At 46.3% G+C, this 18,549-nt stretch overlaps 1 protein-coding gene across 1 annotated transcript in view; it reads left to right on the top strand.

The window, feature by feature from the left end:
- tenm3 (teneurin transmembrane protein 3) overlaps positions 1-18,549 on the top strand; it is an 88,235-nt gene that overhangs the window by 35,349 nt on the left and 34,337 nt on the right. Inside the window, 4 exon segments of the mRNA XM_076989467.1 lie at positions 3,840-3,959; positions 5,608-5,869; positions 9,887-10,154; positions 11,335-11,478. Coding sequence (XP_076845582.1) covers positions 3,840-3,959; positions 5,608-5,869; positions 9,887-10,154; positions 11,335-11,478 — 794 coding nt within the window.

The following is an 18,549-nucleotide window of genomic DNA, read 5'->3' on the forward strand; positions in this document are numbered from 1 at the left end:
GAACCTGCCAAATACAGCCACAACTTTTATGATGGAAACATTGTGCAAATTAGTAAAGAGAGCATGTAGAAAAAAATAAGCCAGATGAAGAGAGAGAGAGAGAGAGAGAGAGAGAGAGAGAGAGAATTTAAGAGACCATATCTACTGCAAGTTTCTAATAAAGTTGTGAAGGTTTGTGGTTTCAGATCATATATAAGGTAGGTAGGTAGATGAATTGTGTGTGTGTGTGCGTGTGTGTGTGTGTGTGTGTGTGTGTGCCCTGAGGAGTTTGAATTACTGTCTGCTTTTAGAGCTCTCTGACAGCACTGACATCTAGCTGCTGTTGCTTTATGAGTGCGTGGAGTGGAGCGATGGTGCTGAGTTATAGCCACAGGGAGAGAAGGCTGTGTTCACCTGCATGTGTGACATGAGTGAGTTTGAGTGAGGACAAAGTGAAAGAAGTGTGTGATTGGAGGATGGTGTGTGTGTGTGTGTGTGTGTGTGTGTGTGTGTGTGTGTGTGTGTGTGTGTGTGTGTGTGTGTGTGTGTGTGTGTGTGTGTGTGTGTGTGTGTGTGTGTGTTTAGTGGGGTGTGTGGAGTCTTTGGAGGGTGAAGTGTGTTTGGTGGAGTTTTTGGAGGGTGTGTGTGTGTTTAGTGAGGTGTTTGGGGGGTGAAGTGTGTTTAGTGGAGTGTTTGGAGGGTGAAGTGTGTTTAGTGGAGTGTGTGTGTGTGTGTGTGTGTGTGTGTGTGTTTAGTGGGGTGTTTGGAGGGTGAAGTGTGTTTAGTGGAGTGTGTGGAGGGTGTGTGTGTTAGGGGTGTATTCAACTAAGGATTTTCATAGTCAAATCTGATTCGTCAGCTTTTCCCTTTAGTCGACTAAAAGTCGAATCGGGTTTATTTTTATTTTTTTATTTAGAGCATCTTAAACGGGATCCCGTTCTCATTCAGGACTTTTTTCCTCTTCAAAGTAAAACCTAAAACACTCAGATAAATGAATAAATATGGTAGGTTGGCTTTATTCAGCTTTTATTTATTTACTTACATATTTTTTAATGAAATGTTAGAGAACATTAACCGTCAGACAGGCACTGTGCAAAATGTCAAAAATATTTTAAATAAAATCTGCCTGCCTGAAAATATTTAAAAATTGACACACAACAGCAAAAAATACAAGGAAAGGTTCAAGTAACGGGGTTTAAAAGCAAACAACAAAAAATGTTTATAGGCCTACTTGCCGAGACGCACCGCGACGAGAGATGGCACGACCGAAACGACAAACAGCTGAACTGTTTGTTTTTTCGCCTTACGCGTTTTAAATGGTATGGCATGTTGGTTGTTGTCGTGCGAAATGAAAGACGTTGATGACATAACTTGCACTTTACTTTGTTTGATTCATCTTTATCTTTTTCAAAATACTTTTGAAGTTTTTTTAATAGCCATTATAATCTCGGTAGATGCTGCGTATTCTGTAGCGCGTTCAGCTCCGCTCGTTTGGATTGTGCAACTGCAGGATGTGATTTATTAATGTGTAGTAAGGAAGATGCCTAAAGTTAATGCGCAAACATCATTTTAAAATATTTATTAACAGAAATTAGGATGATTTTATTTGACAAAAGGCTATATATAACGAAAACAAAGACATTTCATGCATCCTTGGGCACCTCCATGCAGTTAGAATGGTACATTCGACTATGACGTTCATAGTCGACTAGGGGGTATAGTCGACTATAGTCGAATCAGCGACTATTGCAGGTCACCCCTAGTGTGTGTGTGTGTTTAGTGGGGTGTTTGGAGGGTGAAGTGTGTGTAGTGGGGTGTGTAGAGTGTTTGGAGGGTGAAGTGTGTTTAGTGGGCTGTGTGGAGGGTGAAGTGTGTTTAGTGGGGTGTGTAGAGTGTTTGGAGGGTGAAGTGTGTTTAGTGGGGTGTGTGGAGGGTGAAGTGTGTTTAGTGGGGTGTGTAGAGTGTTTGGAGGGTGAAGTGTGTTTAGTGGAGTGTGTGGAGGGTGAAGTGTTTAGTGGGGTGTGTAGAGTGTGTGGAGGGTGAAGTGTGTTTAGTGGAGTGTGTAGAGTGTTTGGAGGGTGAAGTGTGTTTAGTGGAGTGTGTGGAGAGTGAAGTGTGTTTAGTGGGGTGTGTAGAGTGTTTGGAGGGTGAAGTGTGTTTTGTGGGGTGTGTGGAGAGTGAAGTGTGTTTAGTGGGGTGTGTAGAGTGTTTGGAGGGTGAAGTGTGTTTAGTGGAGTGTGTGGAGGGTGTGTGTGTTTAGTGGGGTGTGTGGAGGATGTAGTGTGTTTAGTGGGGTGTGTAGAGTGTGTGGAGGGTGAAGTGTGTTTAGTGGAGTGTGTGGAGGGTGAAGTGTGTTTAGTGGAGTGTGTGGAGGGTGTGTGTGTTTAATGGAGTGTGTGAAGGGTGTGTGTGTGTGTTTAGTGGGGTGTTTGGAGGGTGTGTGTGTTTAATGGAGTGTGTGAAGGGTGTGTGTGTGTGTGTTTAGTGGGGTGTTTGGAGGGTGAAGTGTGTTTAGTGGGGTGTGTAGAGTGTGTGGAGGGTGAAGTGTGTTTAGTGGAGTGTGTGGAGGGTGAAGTGTGTTTAGTGGGGTGTGTAGAGTGTGTGGAGGGTGAAGTGTGTTTAGTGGGGTGTGTAGAGTGTGTGGAGGGTGAAGTGTGTTTAGTGGAGGGTGGGTGTTTTGACATTGTGCTGCTCTGCTGATGAAGCCTCCACTAGAGCAGTAATGACCTGTAACATCAGACCGTGAGCACAGGGGGGGTCCCTGCTCGGGCCTGAAGGTGCCGCCTGCTTCACTGATTACCCGCTAATGTAAACCTCCATCACCCCTTGGTTCCCTCGCTCTCTCAGTCTCATCTGCCCTCGGTCTCTCTCCTCTCTCCTCCCCCTTTCTCCCTACCTCTCTCTGTCACGCATTCTCTCTTTCTCTCTCTCAGTTCAATTTTCAGTTCAGCAAGGATTTATTGGCATCAGTGTTATACGTTACATTACCGCCAAAGCAAATGAACATAAACAAGAAAGGGGAAAACAACAAAAGAAAGCACATTATCTACAAAATCATTTTAATATCGTTAATCAGCAACAGTGATCAACAGAATGACGAGAGAGAGAGAGAGAGAGAGAGAGATCTATCTCACGCCCCTTGTTCTGTTTTTACCCCCCCCCTCTCTCTCTCTCTGTCTCTCTCTCTCTCTCTCTCTCTCTCTCTCTCTCTCTCTGTCTCTCTCTACCTTTCTTGTTCATTTGTCTGACCCCCCTTCCTCGGTCTGCCATTTCTTTCATTCCTGACGGGGCTGCTGGGATGGTGGGGGGGGGGGGGGGGGTTGGGCAGAGGAGAATGGGGAGGAATCGCGCTGTGATTTATGCTGCAATCAGCTCCGTCCTACTTATCGATCCTGATAGAGCTGAAGAGCACGTTGGGGGGGGGGGGGTGTCTGCCCCCCCAGATACTGCACACCACAACCCTTCTGCCTCTTCACCTCCGCCTCTAAAGAGAGAAAAATGCCCGAAAGTGAGTGTGTGTGTGTGCGCGTGTGCATGTTTGTGAGTGTGCGTATGCTCGGGCGTGTGTGTGTGTCAAAGAGAGAGTGTGTGTAAAAGTGGTTTCTAGCATCCCTGCATTTTGTGAGTGTTCATTATGCACTTCACTAGGGTGAGTGTGGGTGTGTGTAGGCGGGCGTGAGTGTGTGCTGGGGGAGGGGGGGGTGTTATTGACTGAATCATAAAGTGTGCACATTTTAACATAGCTTAAAAAGCACAGTGATCCAGTGATGCAGTCATGCAGCAAATCTTCTTTACTGTCTTGTTTACTATGTGTGTGTTTGTGTGTGTGTGTGTGTGTGTGTGTGTATGTGTGTGTGTAGTCTGGTATCTATAATCAGAGGGCAGGTGCTAACTGCAGACGGGACGCCTCTCATCGGAGTGAACGTTTCCTTTGTGCATTACCCCGACCATGGGTACACCATCACCCGCCAGGATGGCATGTAGGTCCCACACACACACACACACACACACACACACACACACATGCACACACACACACACACACACACTCAGATACGTACACGCACACACACACACACACACACACACACTCAGATATGTACACGCACACACACGTACACATGCACACACACACATGCACACTTTCAGATGTACATAAAAAACACAAACATAAGCATACACAGACACACACATGCACGCACACACTCACACATTCACACGTATTTGCACACTTTCAGATGTACATAAGAAACACAAACATAAGCATACACAGACACACACACAAGGAAGCACACACACACACAGGATGAACTCTGAGTATTCATTTTTCCCATGAATCATTAGCTAAATGTCAGAATGTCATGTAACACTCTACGGATGTCTTTGTTCAAACTGAAGGCCTGCTTGCGTATGCACAGGTGTGTGTGTGTGTTTACTCTGACACTCACAACAGAGCACTCCCTGTCCCATCTGTGTGCCAATCTTCCAAGTTCATCCGATGCAAATGTCTGAACCAGTAGGGGATGTGTGGACTCTCTTAACAGCTCTGTTTAAAATGCATTGGCTTCAGAAGGACAGAATCAATCAGTGCATTGTAGGGACCTCCAGTACCCCACGGCTGTTAAAACAGCCCCGTGGTTATTACAGTAGACGCACGCATCCTCCCAATCCTCACACACACACACACACAGGTCTTCACGCCTATACACACAGGTTACTACAGAATATATAAGAGGCGGCTGGTCTGGAGATGCAGGGCCTTTTAGTGTATAAATAGCAGCTGGAGGGGTCGAGGCCCGTTGAGCAGCCGTGTGTCTCACCCGAGTCCGTGTCCCAGCCTCCAAGCCCACACACCCAAGGTGTGGATGAGAGCTATAAACCCAGAGGATGGGCTCTGTGGAAGTGCTGTGAGTCCCTGTGTTCATGGTGATCTCCAGGTCTTTAAGAAAGAGAAAGTTAGACTCATCATCGCTTTGATGGAAGTAGGAGGAATGGGGGGAAAAGGAGGGGGGAGTGGAGGATGAGAGAGAGGGGGTGGAGAAGGGGAGTGCCTGGGAGAGACATTTAATGGAAAGAATAAATGGTAAAAGAGAGATTGAAAGGAGGGTCCAGAGTGTGAGAGAGGGACACAGAGAGAGAGAGAGAGAGAAATATCATCAAAGAAAGAAAGCTTTATGGTGAGTGAGAGAGCAGTGAGGGTGAGAGGGTGTTTGGGTGGAGTCCACTCAGCTAGCAGGAGGTGGAGCAGTGTTGAGGGTGAGAGGGTGTTTGGGTGGAGTCCACTCAGCTAGCAGGAGGTGGAGCAGTGTTGAGGGTGAGAGGGTGTTTGGGTGGAGTCCACTCAGCTAGCAGGAGGTGGAGCAGTGTTGAGGAACACAAATGCCATCATAAAAATGGCGGCCCCTTTGTCATGCTCCTCCCACTAAGTTTGGTTTAAAAAGGGCGAAGGACTCCTCCCCCTGGAGGTGGGTTAAGGGTGGAGCTGCTTAAAGACGTCATCCACCATCCTGTCGTCCGAGAGTCTCCGTCCTGCTTGCTGTGAATGCTGCAAACACATGTGATGTCTGCCTCTCTACACAATTATCCTGTTCCTTCCCAGATCCAATTAGGTGTCGTCTTTGTCTCTAGGTTTGACATCTTGGCCAATGGGGGCGCATCTCTAACGCTGAGCTTTGAGCGCGCTCCGTTCCTGCCACAGCAGAGGACCGTGTGGGTGCCCTGGAACGTCTTCTACGTGATGGACACGCTCGTGCTGAAGAAGGAACAGAATGACATCCCCAGCTGCGATCTGAGTGGTTTCGTTAGGCCTCACCCCCTCATCGTTACCACACCCCTCTCCACATTCTTCAGGTCCTCTCCTGAGAATGGGCCAATCATCCCTGAGACGCAGGTATGAGGCCCCTCCCTCAACTCCGCCCCCAGTCAGCACACCTTGAGCCGTTTTTGTGTTGTCCATCTTTGGGAGCCAGGATGTGCACCTGGGATTGGGCTGTGTTCACATCCCTTCAGCAGGTTCTGACACCTAGCATGTCCCGCTGCTAGTTCTGTGTTGCTGAGGCCCAGTCTTAATCTGCTGCGTACATGACATGTTTGTGCAGCAGGCTGTCAAAAACACACCAGCCCACCAGTGAATGCGCTTTCTGAAAAGAAACAGCTCAAACTAGCGCTCAGCCCAGGTGACGAGGGCCTTCCAGACAGCGTGCAAGAGTAATGAAAACCTCCAGACCCTTTGGACTAGCCTGTCTCTGGTGTAGCTCTGGAACTGACTGTGTTCAGTTCAGGAGGAGCATGTGAGTGTTTCTGCTGCCCCCAGTGGACACCAGAGGAATGTCAGCTAGCTGGGCCATCTGCAGTGCCTCTTCAGAGGAGAGGGGCACTTTGAGGAAGGCAGAATCCTACAGCACTGAGGAATGTCTGGAGTTGGAATGTTATTTCTGGCCTCTGACTGCATCCAACCACTGTATGTGGAACACCAAAACCTCCTTGTCTGAGTGTAGAGCTAGCCAAAGGCAGAACCCACAGACCTCCTCAGGACCTGCACGTCCTGAAACGAACACAAAGCCTACAGTTTAGAACCCACAGACCTCCTCAGGACCTGCACGTCCTGAAACGAATACAGAGCGAACATTTTAGAACCCACAGACCACATGTCCAGCCTCCATTGCTCTTTTTATTTTTACTGTAACTCAACTCCACACACACACACACACACACACACACACACACACACACACACACACACACACTTCTCCATTTGTCTTTTTCATTTCTAAGATCTTGAGGGCCTGTGTGCACGCACACATTCTCAGAGCTTAGCTCATGTGTTGGCGAAAACCAGCCACGCTCTTTTTTTAAAGCATTATAGCAAATCTGTGGTGAGAAAAGAAATTGAGGTTAAATTCCACTTTTTTTTCGGAATGGAGGGATACAAACTCTCTCTTCCTCTCTCTGTCTCACCCTCTCCCTGTCTCTCTCCTCCTCACCATCTCTTTGTCCCACTCCCTCCCTCCATCTCTGCTTCTCTCTCCATCTGTTTGTCTCTCTTCATCTCTCCGTCTTTCTCTGCTCTCCGTGGCGTCGCCAGATGTGATCACCGTTCTGACTGCCCTAACTTTCCCGTTATTACCGTTCCCGTCAGAAGTTGCTTGGAGAACGTCTCTCGTTATGTGGATGCACAGCGGCAAAATGGATTTGCCGTCTTACGGGGTCGGGTCGAAGCCCAGAGGGGAAGAATCATTTCCATATTGCAGTTAGCAGACAGTTCTGGCTCCTCCCTCGACCCGAAGCCCTCTTCCCGCCCCCCATCCCAGCGGTGTCATTCTACACCCTGTGGTGGAGCGCTGCTCCGAACCGCAGCCTGCCTCTAAGAGAAACTCAGAGCCAGGCTAATCAGGCTGAGACGCAAATGGTCTCACAAGCTCGTCTTCCTACGCCGACTCTCTGGAACGGCGGACTTTGTTTCTCTTTGGTACGCAGAGTGGCCATCGAGTTCTTCCTGGCCGGCCAAGTATGTGCGTCGGTTGACTGTGTCTCCGTAGTTTGTCCAAACGTGAGCTGACGAAAGGCACCACACGCCCGTGGAATACCCGACCAGACAGGATGAATGAAAGCTCGACTCATGAAAGCTCTTTTTCGCCCCGTTAAATGAAATAACATTGATTTTTATTCTTTAGAACCTTGTAGATCAGTTTTCATTACCATTAGCGGGTTTCTTCAGATCCCTCAGATCCCATGTAACTTAATCATAAAACTAAATGTCCTGTGGTGTGTTTAATGGTGCGTCTCAAATGAACTCTTTAAGGCCACCCCCTCGTCCATCTCCTGCTTGGTGGTATGAAGGAGGGCGCGTGTGCGCAGGAGACCCCGCCGTGGCTACACACACACAACGCACAAAGGACACAGGACGCCGTATTAAGAGGCTCTGAGCATTAAACTGCAGTGGTGACATTAACTCCTAGTCAGTAGTAAAAGCTCACGGGGGGTAGGGGGGGGTTGTAGTTAGGCGGCGTGTATGAGTTCTGAGGGCTGTGGAGTCACCCTTATACAAATATACATGCCCGGCCACACGCACACACACACACATGGGCAAATATACACACATGTGAGCAAACACATACTCACACACATACATGTGCTTTTGGTAATTATGGCTTTGACAGCTGTGGTTAGTGTGACAGCAGTGGCCCCATCAATTCCAGAAAACTGTGTGTGTGTGTGTGTGTGTGTGTGTGTGTGTGTGTGTGTGTGTGTGTGTGTGTGTGTGTGTGTGTGTGTGTGTGTGTGTGTGTGTGTGTGTGTGTGTGTGTGTGTGTGTGTGTGTGTGTGTGTGTGTGTGTGTGAGTGAGTGAGTGAGTGAGTGAGTGGGTGTGTTGTGTGTGTGTGTGTACGTGCGCATGTGTGTGTGAGAGTACCCATGATTTAACTGTTAATTAGATGAACTCTTAGCCATGCCCTTTAGTTCTTTAGATTTCTCTTTTTTCTTTTCTTTCTCATTCCTCTTTTGTTTCTGTTCTCTGTGACTGATTCATCTTGTCACTCACTCGATCAAACATCAAAGGAAAGCACAAAGCCTTCTGTACCGATCCTACCATCCAGTCAAATCACAGCCATCCCAGACAAAGAATGAGGAAGGGATGAGACAGAGAGAGAGAGACTGGGGGAGAGAGATGGAGAGAGAAAGATTAGGAGAGACAGAGTGAGAGAGAGACAGGGGGAGAGAGAATAAGGGAGTGAAAGACAGATAGGGAGAGAGAGAGATTTAGGAGAGACAGGGTGAGAGAGAGTAAGGGAGAGAGAGACAGGGAGAGAGGGAGAGAGAGGGAGAGGGGGAGGAGCACAAAGGAAGAGGGACAAGAAAGAAAAACAAATCCCTCAGGCCCTTTTAGTCTTGTGTTAGTGAAGAGGAAGTGTCCCGTGGTGCTACGTATGTTTGACAGCTCCATGATGGAGGAGTGGAGAGTTCACCAGCCTTCTGACGGTTCATGGAGGACAGGAGAAGAGGGTTTACTAGCCTTCTCACCATGGCTGTGATGTTCAGTCTATGCTGGTCTACTCGGACTTCTTAACCTCTGTGAAGCTTCTTAAACAGAGAGGGAGATAGCAAGAAAATCTCCAACAAAAAATCTCACATTCAGCCAGAAACTTCTGCTAAGTAAATGAGAACGCTTTGAATCAGCCTTCAAAAACAACCAAAACCCTTGGTTTAATTTAATAATTTAATACTTGAGCATTAAATTAGCCCAAACGAGTTGATAAAGAAACGGATTCTCACAGCGTCTGAACACACAGAGCCAGAGTGTTCAGAGTGTGAGGGAGAGTTCACTGACTACTGTGTGGTTTCCCAACAGCATCCAATACATCAGCTTAACTTTTAAACTGATACAAATACACACTAGTGTTGTGGTATCAGCATCACTACTGGACATTGGAGAGCTCGCACCTGCAGTGGAGCATGGGTAATGTAGTTTGGTACTCCACTCTGACAGTAATGGAGTACACAAGAAATATAAACATTTATTAAGATTGAAACTCACTCTGGCAGGGTGCATTACCCCTTATTGGCTAGAAGATGTAGCCAATGTCAGTTGAAGCAAACCCAGGTGCATACGAGTCTTAATCCTGATGAATCCTGAGTGATATTCGTTCCTTCTGTATCCTGCTGTGATTTATACCTCCAGCCGTTCAGTCTTATACCTCCATCCTGACCTTAATGTGTCCAGTTGTTCCCTCTGCTGTCTTGCCCCCCGACTTCTCCATCCTTACCTTAATACGTCCAGCTGTTCCACGTCTCGTGCCCCCCACCTGCCCACTCTACCCCCCAATCATGCCCTTGGTGCCTCCAGCTGTTCCATCTCCTGTCTTGCCCCTCCCACCTCTCCGTCCTGACCTCTCTTCCTTTGATGTGCAGGTGCTTCAGGAGGAGACGTCCATCCCGGGCAGTGACCTGAACCTGGTGTACGTGAGCTCACGCGCGGCTGGTTATCGTCCTGTTCTGAAGGTGGCCATGACCCAGTCCACCATCCCCTTCAACCTGATGAAGGTACACCTGATGGTGGCCGTGGTGGGGCGCCTCTTCCAGAAGTGGTTCCCCGCAGAGCCCAATCTGGCCTACACCTTCATCTGGGACAAGACAGACGCCTACAACCAGAGGGTCTACGGCCTGTCGGAGGCTGTGGGTGAGTCCCAGGCCCTCTGAGATCCACAGCCAGCTGTTCTCAGCAGACATGCCCCCAGAATCATAGATACACTGACACTGAGCAGCACAGATGGTTTAAACACCACTTACAATTCAAGCCAAATTCAAATAAACAGCGACAGACACCCTTTCACCTCTAATTACTGCAGATTCTGACATCACATATTTAGGTTTACACAAACAGATGGAATTTTTTCATTATCATAATTTCATAAGAATATACCTAGAGAAGTACTTATACTCTCAAAAACACTCAGCTCAGGGAAACACTCAAAGAAGTACTTGTACTCTCATAAACACTCAGCGTCAGGGAAACGCACTCTGAGTGTTGATACTCAGATAAACACGTACACTAATCAGAGACAGTGTGCAAATACCACGCAGAAAGCGGAAATCCACCACGCCGCTCCTCTTTTCTTCCATGCGTGTTTTCTTGCTGACGGCGCTTCGTGGTGTCGATGATTAGCGTGTGCAGCTCAACCACAGAGACGCCTGTCTCTCTTTCACTCAGCACTCAGGAAGGTCATATGCATTTCTGTGGCTTTGGGAGAGGAGTCGTAGCTGCGGAGATGAGCAGCTCGGCAACGAGAACAAGTTGGTTGTTTTTTTTAGCGCCCACAGCAGGCGGGGTGAAACCAAACCCCGCCCTCATGCCCATAAAGCAGTTTTGAAAACTGTACGTGTAAGTGTAAGTTTGCGCCTCCACTATAGTCTGTGATGCATTCTGCCTTTTACTAAGTGAAGGCTGAAATCAGATGGAGCCCGTAGAGGTCTCTGTGGACACACGAGGTCCGTCTCCGTGGGACAGACGGGTCCTCACCAGCCGCTGGCTTAGCCCGTGTGTTCTGCGGGGCTAATCGAGGCTATCGATTCCCAGCGGGGTTCCATGCAGTCGTTATTCGAAAATGTAAATGTGCAGACAGATATGAATGTAAAGTGATTTGCTGTTGGTGAATTGGAGCACCGTGAGTGATTATCAGATGTAGAGTGCTGTAGAGAAGGTCGCGGTGGTGACGTGCTCCTGCTACGGGCAGACATTGGACCATGACCTCCTTACTTCTCCATTTGAATGAATCAATGAACCTATTCATCTGATCATTAACTGGCTCTGATTTTCTGTGTCTTCCTGTCTGTCTCTGTCTTCCTGTCTCCCTCCTCAGTGTCCGTGGGCTTTGAGTACGAGTCGTGTCTGGACCTGATCCTGTGGGAGAGAAGGACCTCTGTCCTACAGGGCTATGAGCTCGACGCCTCCAACATGGGCGGCTGGACTCTGGACAAACACCACGTGCTGGATGTCCAAAGCGGTGAGAGACTGCGTCTTTACACACACACACACACAGACACACACACAGCCTAATAGACACACTCATCCCACGTCTTCATCGCCTGCTGTCCCTAGATCATTGCTCTTTATGCTGGAGGTTTTTTTTATCACTCTGTTTATGCACTTTTCAAAGTAACCTTTTTCATTTTTATGTATTTTAGGCATATATTGTCAGGCATAAACGTGTCATTTAAATGCAAGTTTATTGCATGGTACTGATGTGAGGGGAGGTGACTGTATCCAATATGACAGTATCCAGTTTGAGTTCACTTGTACTGCCAAAACACATGAAAGTCAATTAAATGAAAGACCACTCAGTATTACCCCGGGTTGGAGATATCTCTAGTTCCATCCACCAAGTGAACTGGGCTGTATAATTATCAAAGATTTAACATCGTAATCCCTGAACTGTACTGAACCTTTTGCAGGGCATTAATAGAATGAAACATTTACATTATAAGCATCTGTTATCTGCTCATTATTGACACTAGTTTTAAGAGGAATTATAGCAGGATATAATGTATGCGTGTGTGTGTGTGTGTGTGTGTGTGTGTGTGTGTGTGTGTGTGTGTGTGTGTGTGTGTGTATATGTGAGCTTAAGTGTGTATATGGGTGCATGTGTGTTGGTGCGGCTGTGTGTGTTTGTTAGTATGTGGGTGGGGAGTGTTGACTGTGGCATGCGTGTACACGGATAAACCGTGTTGACATTTCCGTGTGGGCGACCTTCACCCCGCGGTCACACGGCAAAGTGCGGCGTGCTGTTGGCATGAAAACATCCCTGTCGGAATGTCATCGGAGGGGATCACACTCCTGTAATGGAACCTTAAAGATCTGCCCTTTGCCTGTTCAGAGCGTGCTGAGTTGCCTCAGCCCAAATCAGCTTCAGCGGAACCGCCCCGGTCCTCACACCCTAATACGGGCAGGGCAGAGGGCATCTGAGACCTTCTCCCTGGGGTTGTTACTACCTCCATGGACTGATTACAACTATACAAACGATACATACGAGCAACCTGTAGCAATAAGGGCATATGGGTCACTTTCATATACATACATACTTATGAAAGAGCTATTTATGGTGTCGTAACTACTATTTATAAATTACTATGTTATGTTCATAAATTACATAACGGAAAGGTCCCTCCCATGAGTCAGACGTGCCTGAATGTGGAGAGAGATGTTTACTTCTTCAGGACTGATCCCTTTAGCCAGAGTGACGTGTTACTGAATATAGCAGGTTATGAAAATAGCAGGTCGTGAAGATGCAGACGGGGTGAAGGGAGAGTGAAGTGGCAGCATCTGATTGGCTGTTCAGCAGATCTGACACACTAGTGTGTGAAAAGAGAGGCAAAGTGGGAGACTGAGGAGTGTGACTTTAAAGAAATAAGTAAGAGAACAAGCCCTGTGGGTCCTAATGCAAATTGCAGCAAAAACACACAAGCACACACACACACACACACACACACACACACACACACACACACACACACACACACACACACACACACACACACACACACACACACATTCACACACACACACTCAGCAAGCTTTGAAGCTTGTTCCAGATATTGTCCTCATAGGCGCTGCTAGCCCAGCAGAGCTCCATACTCAGAGGAACCATGGCAGACCCTGTCACCTCCTTCCACTCTTCCTACCACACCCACTACCACACCCACACCCACTACCACACCCACTACCACACACACACCACCCAGAGCTCAGCATCACATTCATTCAGGAGCAGCCTTCATACAGAAATCTGAACGTGTATTTCACAGGTGTGTGTGTGTGTGTGTGTGTGTGTGTGTGTGTGTGTGTGGCTCTGAAGTGAGAGGTCATTATTGCACCCCCAGTGGTGTGGAGGACATACTGTAGCATGTTCAATGTGCAGGCATTAGAAGTTTGACATCTGGAGTAGCACTATGTTGGAGTAACACTATGTTGGAGTAGCACTATGTTGGAGTAACACTATGTTGGAGTAGCACTATGTTGGAGTAACACTATGTTGGAGTAACACTATGTTGGAGTAACACTATGTTGGCTTTTACTGTCTTGGCTGACACTTGTGACCCCCCAACCTCTCCCCTTTCCCCTCCTTCCTCTCACCCCATGTGTGCGTGTGTGTGTGTGTGTGTGTGTGTGTGTGTGTGTGTGTGTGTGTGTGTGTGTGTGTGTGTGTGTGTATCTGACTAGCTTGCTTGTCCTCTGTTTGTCATCACACTCTTCACATTACTGTATCTGCCACAAGAATCTATATCACCACATATATCCTGCAGATCAGCCCAAGGTCAGAGAGATAGACAGAGACAGAGAGAGAGAGAGAGAGAGAGAGAGAGAGAGAGAGACAGAGAGAGTGAGTTGATGCTGAGTCCTCATGTCATTTCTCCCTGCCATCTCCTGTAGTGGTTATGGTTATGGTAATGTTAAGACTTACTCTGCTGTTTGTTCAGCGATGCTACATACATTACAGTCATTATTTCTGATTATTATATCTATTTCATCATTTATTATCCATCTTTTATCAGAGACAAAAAACATCCCAGCATAATAGGATACATCATGTAAAGTAAGGGTTATCTCTCCCTCCAACTGCTCCGTTTTTCTCTCTTTCCTTCTCTCACCTTCTCACTACTTCCTTCTATCTTTGTCTCTCTGTCTGTCTCCTTCCCTATCTCTCCCCTCTCTCTCTCCTACCATCTTTCTTTCCTTTCTCTTTCCTTCCCTCTCTCTTCCCTCACTCCTTCCCTCTCTTTCCCCTCTCTCTCCTTCTCTCCTCCCCTCCTGTCTTTTTTCTTTCCACTTTTTTCTTTTATTTCTTTATGTACTTTGTTTCTGTGGTTACACTTTCTCTTCATCCAAAGCCTATTCTCCATTTAAAACACACACACACAAGCACAGACACACACACACACTTCTCTCTCCTGTGGGAGAGGGAGAGCTGAGGTAGCACTTGCATTGACCTCACACTTTCTCTTCTCACATTACACACACATTTATTTATCTCTGCCTGTCTCACTCACACAAATGTATTTCACACACACACGGCCAACAGCCTCAATCCTCACTGTGCGAGTGTGTGTGTGTGTGTGTGTGTGTGTGTGTGTGTGTGTGTGTGTGTGTGTGTGTGTGTGTGTGTGTGTGTGTGTGTGTGTGTGAATGAAAGAGAAAGCGATTGGCTTCTTTTCCATGTCTTCCTGAGGTTTTCTATAGCAGGTTTGGAATGTGTAACATAGCAGTAGGGAGGGGTTGTACTGTCACACTCCACAGTCAACAGGACTTACCTACATCCTTCCTCTCTCTCTCTCTCTCTCTCTCTCTCTCTCTCTCTCTCTCTCTCTCTCTCTCTCTCTCTCTCTCTCTCTCTCTCTCTCTCTGTCACACCGCCAATTTCAGTTTTATTAATTCTTTTTTTATAAATGCTTTATTGGCAAGACAAATCATATTGTGTAGCCAAAGCATTTCTCATAAATAGAAGCAACATGTACACAAACAAGAATGTTTAAACAAAGGCGGTGAACAGAGCTGTAATCAGCTGTATACACAGCATATACCATCTCCCTCTCCCTCTCTCTGTCTCCCTCTCTCTGTCTCCCTCTCTCTCTCTCCCTCTCTGTCTCCCTCTCTGTTGTTCTCTCCCTCGTTCTTTGATGCATTAATTGACATTTTCATTATAAAGCTTTTTTGACATGATAACAAAGTCTTGCCAAAGCTCTATAAAAGTTTGTTCATATGTAATAGAAATGTAAAAACATTAATATTTAAAAGCAATAGCAAAAAACATTAAATAATAGTCCTGAGACTAATAGTGTCAGGACCAGCTGATAGAGGGGACTGGGTTTAGGGGTCAGTAGGTCAGTTAGTCTCAGGACCAGCTGATAGAGAGGACCGGGGGTAAGACTGAGCATTTGGGTTTGAAATGCTTCATGTTGTATTTTGATCACTGGAATTTACATGCAGCCAAAATGTCAAAGATTTTTAATAAATGGGTTCAAATCAGTGGATATTGGCCCAATTCTGTGCTGCATTCATTAGTTTTTTGCTTTGAACTTTTGTTGAATTTCTGCATGCAAGGATCTGGTGGGTGTTGTTTTCTAGAGTGAAAATGTGCAGTTTCCTAAGACTTGGATTTTTCTGGAAGATCACAACTTTGGCTCTGTCCAGACTGACCCGGGTTTGACAGAACCACTCCAGCAGCTGCTGTATGAGTATCTATCTGTCTCTCTGTTTGTCTCTGTCTCACTCTCACATTTTCTCTCTGTCCACTGCTTTTGGTCTCTTCTTATCAGCACCTCTCAGAAGAAACCCACTCCAGACCCACTGGCCACAGAACCTCAGAGCAGAAAGAGAGAGAGAGAGCGAGAGAGAGAGAGAGAGCGAGAGAGAGAGAGAGAGAGAGAGAGACAGAGAGGGAGATGTAAAAAGAGGTGGAAAGCAAGAGTGAGAGTGAGGTGGACAGAGGTGGAGGATGAGGTGGAGGATGAGGTGGACAGAGGTGGAGGATGAGGTGGAGGATGAGGTGGAGAATGAGGTGGAGGATGAGGTGGAGGATGAGGTGGAGGATGAGGTGGACAGAGGTGGAGGATGAGGTGGAGGGAACTTGCTGTAAACCTTTTTAAAGTTTCCTGAAGAACCTTCAGAAACAATATGAAATATGAAATCATGAGATCTCTTGCAGTTTTATATATCTTAAAGCTTGAGATCTCTTGTGTTTTATATATATAATGTATGTAAGTATATATATATTTATATATACACCCTCTGTACACACACACACTACTCACAAAGAGTTAGGGATTAGTCTAAAATGCACTGTAACCTTTAATGTAACATTCTCTAAACTTTTGAATGCACATGTCCAGTCCAACTGTTACATTTTTCAGTCCTTTTTGCACAACTTGCTGCTCTCTAATGATCCATGAATCAGCCAATACATTTCCTGGTTCAATTTGAATTGGTATTTAAAGAGACCTATATATATGAAGTAAAGCGAGCCACATGAGCCTTGAATATGAGTCTTAAAGTCATACATCATCTAAACTTCAAAACATAAGTAACTTCCACTCAACCCAGCAGGAGAATGAACTCATGAATCATACTCAGATGTTCCGTGTTAAGCATTGTAGGGGTGCGCCAGAAACACGCAGATGTGTTTAAAACTGCTGAAGGATACATTTACAGATGTGTTTAAAACTGCTGAAGGAAACATTTAGATTGAACAGTGTGCCAAACCTGATGAACAGAAGAAGCACCGGGAAGCGTGGCCAAGAGGCTAGAGTGAGTGAGAGAGAGACCGGCTTTGGACTTTAAAGATTCCTTTAATGAAGCCGCTTGCCATTGTTAAAAAGGCCCATTTCCGCTCCTCCAAGCCTATACCCACAATTCCCTGAGTTACAGGGTGTGAACAATTCAAACGAGAGACACTTTTAAAAGCCTTTTATTATAAACCGTTAAGTGTAAAACACCAAGAATGATAAAGACTGGTTTAAGGAAATATGTTACACAAAAAGAAAAAAAAACAGACAGAAGAAGAAAGACAGAGTGAGAAAGAGAGCATTGCTTCTGTTTTTTTATTTATTTGTTTATTTTGGATTACATACATAATAAGTTCAATATAAATCGCTAAATAACTTTACTGGTAACTTTCTGTGGTTTAGCAATGTTGTACTTCACACAGCTTATGAACATTCTTTGAGGTTGGAGAGAGAAAGAGAGAGACCAGCACCTCAGTCACTACTGTCTGGTCACAGAGAGCAGCAGACATAAACAGTCCTGGTACCTAAACAGCAGAGACAGAGGGTCTGGCCCAAAACCTAGTGAGCTGTCTGTTTCTTAGTATTAAATCACATTTTACTGTTTAGGTTAGGTTGTGACCAAGTTTTATACACCAAGGGATTAGCATTTATTCTAGCAGAGTTTGAAGCCTCAAGCTACTGTTGTGGATAGCCAGCTAGTTAACTAACAAGCTTCTTAGCACAACAAATAACCTATTTGCGATCAAAAGGGGAAGAGGCAACACTAGAAACTGAGGTAAATAAACAAACACCAGTCACTTACATTTGGCGAGAACAAGACGTAATTAAATTACTCTCTAACTAGAGCAACTCAATAATTTGCCTTATGAGGATAGATGGTCAGAAAGCTGCCTACATGGTGCCTACTTGGCCAGCTCTCTGGGGTTTGGGACAGAGCCTGTGTCAGCAGTTCAGGACTGTCAGGTCCTTACAGCTGCACTTCAGGTCTGAGTGCACACAATTTAATCAGAACAACATTCTTAACCAAAATTACTGACATAATCCCTGAGTTTAAAGGTCTGTGTTGAGGGGAAGCTGCTGTATGTTGTTGGTGAACATAAAGAGTTCAGCACACTATCAGTGCTGTACGTTCACTCCTGCACACAGTCTGAGGGACCATGTCAGATTCCACCAATACAGAACCTACCTTTTGTTTACCATCAGGAATTTTGCAATACAAATGTGAGTGCCAATAAAACGCAAATTGAATTGAACTGAATCGAATGAAATTGAATCAAGAGAATGGGTGATGATCTGTGAGGACAGATGAGTGGTTTAGTTTGGGAGTCCAGCTTTAAGTTTAGCACTCAAACATTGAACTTCGGGTCTGGCTGTCTAGACCCACAGGGCACAGTTCCTCCACTCCCCTGATGATGAGTCAGGCAGCTTCACTGCACTCTTCTCCTCCTCTTTCATTTCATATGGCAGAAAGATGGACAGATGGAGAACATGAAGCCACGAACACCTCTGCTCTCAGCCGAGGGCGGCCATGCATTCGTGTGTGCGTGTGTGATCATCCACCTTCACACTAATACCCATCTTAGGACGTGCTCGCACGCACGCATGCACACACACACACCCACACGCATATGCACACACACACGCAGACAGTCGGGCCATGGAGATTTTGCCCTTTATAATCTTTCAGTGAATAATTGAAGACAGGTGTCTGAGAGAGAGAGAGGGAGAGGGAGAGAGAGTGTGTGTGTGTGTGTGTGTGTGTGTGTGTGTGCGTGCGTGCATTACCAGCAGTATTATTT

The sequence above is a fragment of the Brachyhypopomus gauderio genome, unplaced genomic scaffold (genome assembly GCF_052324685.1).
Source record: "Brachyhypopomus gauderio isolate BG-103 unplaced genomic scaffold, BGAUD_0.2 sc68, whole genome shotgun sequence".
NCBI classification, from domain to species: domain Eukaryota; kingdom Metazoa; phylum Chordata; class Actinopteri; order Gymnotiformes; family Hypopomidae; genus Brachyhypopomus; species Brachyhypopomus gauderio.